General features: G+C 41.3%; 1 protein-coding gene across 2 annotated transcripts in view; it reads left to right on the top strand.

The window, feature by feature from the left end:
• Positions 1–1,897: 1,897 nt before the first annotated feature.
• The window catches only part of taf5 (TATA-box binding protein associated factor 5), an 8,554-nt gene continuing 3,766 nt past the window's right edge, over positions 1,898–6,685 (top strand). Inside the window, exons 1-7 of one of the 2 annotated variants that reach the window (XM_015381630.1) lie at positions 1,898–2,306; positions 3,005–3,230; positions 3,307–3,622; positions 3,726–3,889; positions 5,803–5,938; positions 6,052–6,172; positions 6,261–6,390. In XM_015381630.1, the coding sequence (XP_015237116.1) occupies positions 1,898–2,306; positions 3,005–3,230; positions 3,307–3,622; positions 3,726–3,889; positions 5,803–5,938; positions 6,052–6,172; positions 6,261–6,390 (1,502 nt within the window). Of the gene's footprint in view, positions 2,307–3,001; positions 3,231–3,306; positions 3,623–3,725; positions 3,890–5,802; positions 5,939–6,051; positions 6,173–6,260; positions 6,391–6,685 lie in introns of both variants that reach the window. The other variant, XM_015381631.1, reaches the window with a different exon arrangement.

The raw sequence follows: 6,685 nt of genomic DNA, 5'->3' as shown, positions 1-6,685 counted from the left end.
TGAACTAGAGAGAGAGATAGAGACATAAAAGAGCATGAAAAGAGAGAAAATAAAACAAAACTGCAAAAATTTACAACACAGAAGGTATACAGTAACTCCTAGAAGTCTGCTTCCATACTTGTATGAGATGAGAGGAACTCAAAACAGAGAGCATACTAGCAAAAATGAGAAAAACACACAAGTAAACATAAAAAATAACATCAAGAGCAGTGGGTATCCTTTAGATATCCATGTGTGCATAAGTCAAAATCTATGGTGTTTACAAAATATTATTCAGGGGGATATATGTCTGTAGCTACAGCTTAGTATTTGGTATTAGTGTGTATCTGTGAGCAACCTGAAACCAAACTCCCATGGTATGTATGCATGAGCACACCTGTGTATAAACGATTTACAGTGCTTCTTCAGAAGGAAATTGTGCTTAATAGCAGGTGTGAGTGTCCCCACACCAACACTACAGGGACAGAACAGAAAAGGATGCGATGCAAGCCCCATTATCCAAAGGCACACCAGCTCATTGGAACTCAAGGAGGGCAAACGTAGGAATTGCTCCACCCACCAGAGAAGGCCAGACTAGAGCATCCGGAGCCTGACCCCCTAGGGGCCAAACCCCAAAGGGGCCCATCCTGTTCCTGACGGGCCCGACCCCAGAGGCCACAGTGCCAGGATCCAAAGGGGCTGTGGCAGCTCCGCCTGTGGCTGGTCACACCCATGCTGTATCTGTATGATAGCCAAAGGGTCGGATGCTCAATGCTGCATGGCCCCCATGGGCAGGACCTGGCCTGGCTGCCACCAGGAATGAGGAAGTGACCACTAAAGTATCCAGCCCTGCACCTAGAGAACCGTCAGCACGCCAGCAGACACAGCTGTTACTGGCGGGTAGCATAGGAAGTGGGTGGAGAATGGCCCTACTTATACTTGGGGCCTAGAATGTTCAGTAGACGGGGCAGCAAAAGCGCTCAACCTGACAAGTACACAGAAATGTTTTTTTTTCCAGTTTAACCTGCATCACTTTTCTGTTAAGGCTCAGTTAATGCATAGTTCCATTTCTAAAACATCCAAATAAAAAATTCTATTAAAACTCCTTAATTTCCTGTCTTATAAAACATGTTTTTTGTGCATTTTTAGATCAATGTGTTGACAAGCTGAATAATGTACATAAAGAAGGCGCATTGACATTAGGCACTGGATTTCCAAAGAAAATAGACCTAATTATTTGAGATATTAAAAGTGTGATAACTAGTCACAAAGCCTTGTGCTGGTGAATGTTCTCAGTCACCCAAGTCATAGTCATTCCAAAAAGTGAAACAAAGTCCATTGGATAGTTGTTGTTTTTTTTGTTTACTTTTTTGAAAGGAGTCACAAAGCCTTGGCCTAATATAAAAGTTAATTAATGTAATACGAAAGTGTTTAAAAATGTGGCAAATTAGCTTTTTCTGAGTTCAATTCAGTACTTTTGCATGTTTAAGTCAATGATTCTTGAACCACTATACAACTGCAGAGGCATTTTAAAACAAAACCTCAACAAGATCAAACCTTTTTCTGTTTGTCGTGTTTTGTTAAAAGTATAAACAGAACAAAAAACACTCCTACTCTGTGTTTAACTGGATGTTCCATTTGAAATGAGGTTCAAATTATGCAAAACAAATATTATGTTTAGTTGCTCTACATTAAAGTTTGTGATGACTCTGTTAATATAATAAAGAGCACCACTAAAGGCAGCTTTTGAACCAGTTCCACGGCTTAAGAAGCAGTAGAGACCACATTTTATTCAGGAGGCGGGACTAATTTGCAATCGTCTTTGATCGACAAGGACTTGAGCCAATCAGATGACTCGACAGAACACAGTTGCCGTTTTCCGAATTTCAACCTCGCGCATGCGCACTTCATTTTGAAAATGGCGGCCGTACAGGGTGGTATGGTCGACGCGAAAGACGAAACGGACATTAAAAAAGAACCGACGAGTGATGGCTTCGGAAATAATCACGCGAACGACGCAAGAGTGCTCACGGCGTCCCCCGGTTCGAGCGCTGCGGCCGGAAACAACAAACCAGCGGCGGGAGCCCCCGAGGAACAGCAGACCCTTCTGGCTGTGCTGCAGTTCCTCAGAAAGAACAAACTGTCAGAGTCCGCGGAAATTCTGCGTCGCGAGGCGGGATTGCCGGAGGAGGTTCTGGATCCGAAGGGATCTGATTCCACCGGTTCTGGACAAGGGGGCAGTACGGAGGTAGACGGCGAAGATGCGAGCTCTCTGCTGAGCCGGGTGACCCTCCCTACCCCCGGCGGAGCTAAGGCGCCGAGCAAAGGTGCAGTTCGCTCTACCTGATAATACAAAGTGTGTGAAACACTGCATGAAAATGTCTCCGGTCAAGTTAATTTACATCCCCCCAACATTTTTAATCTGTTCAATGATTTCAAACAAACCTGGAGGCTTAAACTTTTACTTAAACTTCTATTTTAAACGTTTTCAGAAATGCCAAACAAACAAACTGCGTGGTGCATTGATGGGATTTCTGGGTAAATCTGTAACTTATAACAATTTTTTAAGTCTTCTCTGCAGTTTACAGGTTAGGTGAGGATTTAGATTGATGTTGTTTCCAACTTTGAAAACTGCAAAAACTGTATATATATTTTTTGCACTTATATATAACGGTATAAAATGTATATATAAATAAAAAGTGTTCTAAATATATTTTACCTAAATGGTTGACAAATAAATCTAATTATTCTAAATGAAAACACACATATATGTGTTTTCCCCTTATCTATGTAAGTTTTGCCATCGATCCAAATGTGCATATACTTTCCATCCTTCAGTGTTTTGTTCACCGATTTATACTTCCGTTCACCCGGTACATTCATGATAAACCTAATATTTAGACGGAGTTTTGATATTAGAAGTGTGTAAGAACCCTCAAATAACAATAAGCTCTCAGAAATCAAAATTATTCCAAAATGATTTCAATCTACCAATGTTTGAATAACTACTTTTCTTCGGCAGCAGCTGGCGAGGATCAGCCAGACGTCAACGTGGTGCTGTCAGCCTACAGCCAGCAGGGAGATCCGGCTCTCTACGAAGTTTACTATAGCGGCCTGAAGAAGTTCATCGAGTCTGTTCTGGACTGTCACAGAGCTGAACTGTCTCAGGTCTTCTACCCTCTGTTTGTGCACATGTACCTGGAACTGGTTTACAACAATCATGAAAGCGAGGCCAAAGCTTTCTTTGAAAAGTACGTTTCTTTAGGATATTTTAGTGTACACCTTAGAGATCCCATAAGACACACTTATTCATTTTCCACTTTTCAGGTTTAGTGGAGACCAGGAGTGCTACTATGAAGAAGACCTACGCATTTTGTCAAGCCTGACCAAGAAGGAGCATATGAGAGGGAATGAAACCCTGCTGGATTTCCGCACCAGCAAGTTTGTTTTACGCATCTCCCGGGACTCCTACCAGCTGCTGAAGAGACACCTGCAGGAGCGGCAGAACAACCAAATATGGAACATAATCCAAGAACATCTCTACATCGACATCTTTGATGGCATGCTGCGGAGCAAGAGCCAGATCGATGCCATGTCAGGCAGCTTGGCTGGAGAGGCCAAACGAGAAGCAAACAAGGCTAAGGTTGGATAGCTAGGCCTCCAGTGAAATTAAATCTTTAATATTTTTTGGTGCATAAAAAAAAAAAAAAAAGTCTATATTTATCTGCTTGTTTGACTTTTTGTAGGTTTACTACGGTCTTCTGAAAGAGCCAGAAATTGAGCTTCCCCTTGATGATGAGGATGAGGAAGCAGACAATGAGGAGGGTAAACCCAAAAAGAAAAAGCCCAAAAAGGATAGTACCGGCTCCAAAAGCAAGAAGCAGGATCCAAACGCTCCCTCACAGACGAGGTAGAGAATTTTCAAACACTGCACACTGCAATGAACGGACCCTTTGTGTCCACTGTTAGTTCAACACCGTAGATTCTCATTTTAAACCCTCTCTGCATAATGATCAATATCTGGGACATTCATCAGATGAACCTTTGCTATTTATAATGCCTTTGAAAGGTATACACACCCTGATTTTCTTTCCACTGTTACAGCAACAAACAGTGGTGGGATTTATCAGGATTTAGTCTTATAAATAATAACTCATAATGGTATTCAGCCCTCTTTACCCTAAAGGCCAGAACACACTGTTTGTGTATAACTTTTTAATCTTGAACCAATGTTTATCCATGTCACACTGACTGCGTATAGAGAGGCTTAGACTAGGCAGGGTGGACAGATCTGTGCCTTTTTCTAAAGTCGTAGGGAAGTCATATTTAAAATGTCAAATCATTCTGGCTTAAACATGTTTATAAATGTACTCTTTATCAGACTATATTGTCCCAAAATTAAGAACATTTCTATTTAAAAAAAAAAATCCTGTTTTAAAATCTCTGTTTATATTTCCCGTTTATCTTATGCAGGCCAGTTAGTTATACGTCAGCCTGTACACCTAAATTCAGCCAATCATTTCTTGTGCGGCGCCCGCTGAGCAGTCCTTTAAGGGTCTTCTTTCTCAGGCAGTGGCAGTCTGTGGGAGTGGGGCTTGAACCTCACGATTCCAAGCTCTATGCCCTAACCACTAGGCTGCCACTCCCTTCTCAGTGCTATACACAAATTGAAACAATTTCCCACAATGTGAATTTAATAGATTATGAAAAGTTATAAAAAAAAAAAAAAACCCTGCACATTCTATAAAGCAAAGCCCCATTTAAGTAGTTTGTGAAGCATCTCAAACCTGAACATATATAGAATGTTCATATGCCTGTATTAGAAACGTAATGAGATCTACAACTAAAATAAGGATGACGCAGCAAAAATGTGAAATGTGAAAAAATCCTATCATGGGTAAAAAGCTACTCCAAAACTGACTCTTTCCCTGTGCGCTTAACAGATTTTATTTTGTATGTCCCCCCAAAGAGGATGTTTAGTTTGTAACCACGTCTCTCTGTCAGACCCATTAAATTGCTGCTGAATTGCTTCTTAGTCGGATCTACGCTGATCTCCTGTTTAGAATCATGTGATCATCCTGACTGGATTTCGGTGAGCGATAAACTCCACAACCTCTCCCGACGCAATTTACTGTCGGATAGGAGGCAAAATCGGATTTGGTGTGTTCTGGCATTAACACTCCTAAATAAATCCACTGCAACCAACTGTCCTTAAAAGTTACCTAAATAATAATTAGAGATCAGCTGTGAGGATCATAAAGGTAGAAATAAAATAACAAAGGTCAGTGACAGGGCTGTGGGGTGGTATTTAAGCAGCATTAGGTAATATTAGGATATTTCAAGGTGTGAAAATCTCAGATCTCTGTTTAGTCCATCTACTAAAATGGAAACTGGGTGACATAACTGCAAACCTACAAACACTTATTAGAGCTATGAGCTTTTAGGCTTGCAAAAAAACAAAAAAACAAACTGGACATTTTTCTGAATGCAATCCCCATGGCGGAAAATAGTCGGGACAGTATTATACTGTGGGAATGCATTTCATCAACTGACATATGGGAGCTTTTTAAAGCTAATGTGAAGATAGATTAAACTGATTTCAATCCAAGCATGTGGCACCACCTAAAGGTTGTTGTTCACAGATGCTGTGTTTCCTGTTTTGTGAGTTGGAGTTATTTTACAAGGAATGTATAAAACTATAAACGGGGGGTATGTTGTTGTAACATAAAAAAAAAGTGGATAAGTACATTTGATATGCAAACCTTTGTATGTTATGGTACATGTTCACTGTTTCAAGGTAGCTGAATGGTTTTGTTGTTTTAGGATACCTTTACCAGAGCTAAAAGACTCAGACAAGCTGGACAAGATCATGTACCTGAAGGAGTCCACTAAGAGAGTTCGATTGGGACCAGATAACCTGCCCTCCATCTGCTTCTACACTTTCCTAAACGCATACCAGGCATGTAACCTTAAATAACCTGCAGTGTTTACCCCTCTGACGATTTGGATGGCCTAACCGGCTTGTAGCAAAGTACGCCCTAACTGCTCTTTTTCTTCTTTGGGACCCTTCAGGGTCTAACTGCAGTCGACATGACGGATGACTCCAGCCTGATTGCAGGAGGCTTTGCTGACTCTACGGTACGTGTGTGGAGTGTCACGCCGAAAAAGCTCCGCAAGGTCAAGACTGCAGCAGGTGAAGTCCCAAACACTGTCTGATAGCATCTGTAGCTATGGCTAGAACATTGTTTTAAAGTAACGCCTCATGTTTTTTCTCTCTTAAGACTTGAATCTTATTGACAAAGAGTCAGACGATGTGCTTGAGCGGATTATGGACGATAAGACAGCCAGTGAGTCAAAGTGCCTTCATGGACACAGCGGACCAGTGTATGGCATCAGCTTCAGCCCAGACAGGTACAGCTGAGCTTTACCTCAACAGCCTCACTGATTATCTGGGGTAACTGAGGCTTCACAGTTTCTTAAAAAAAAAAAATCTCATCTGAATAACACTTCATTGGGTTTCCCTCATACACAGACTTTAGCAACTTCTAATATCTGCATGTTTGCTCCTTATTGCTACTATTGACACTCAAATGCTTTGACTCCAAGGAGCCACACTTTATTGTTAGATTTTAAAGTTGTCCATCCATCCATCCATCCATCCATCCATCCATCCATCCATCCATCCATCCATCCATCCATCCATCCA

This window comes from Cyprinodon variegatus, unplaced genomic scaffold (genome assembly GCF_000732505.1).
Source record: "Cyprinodon variegatus isolate N-32 unplaced genomic scaffold, C_variegatus-1.0 Scaffold238, whole genome shotgun sequence".
Classification (NCBI taxonomy): Eukaryota; Metazoa; Chordata; class Actinopteri; order Cyprinodontiformes; family Cyprinodontidae; genus Cyprinodon; species Cyprinodon variegatus.
This window is presented reverse-complemented; position numbering and strand designations above follow the sequence as displayed.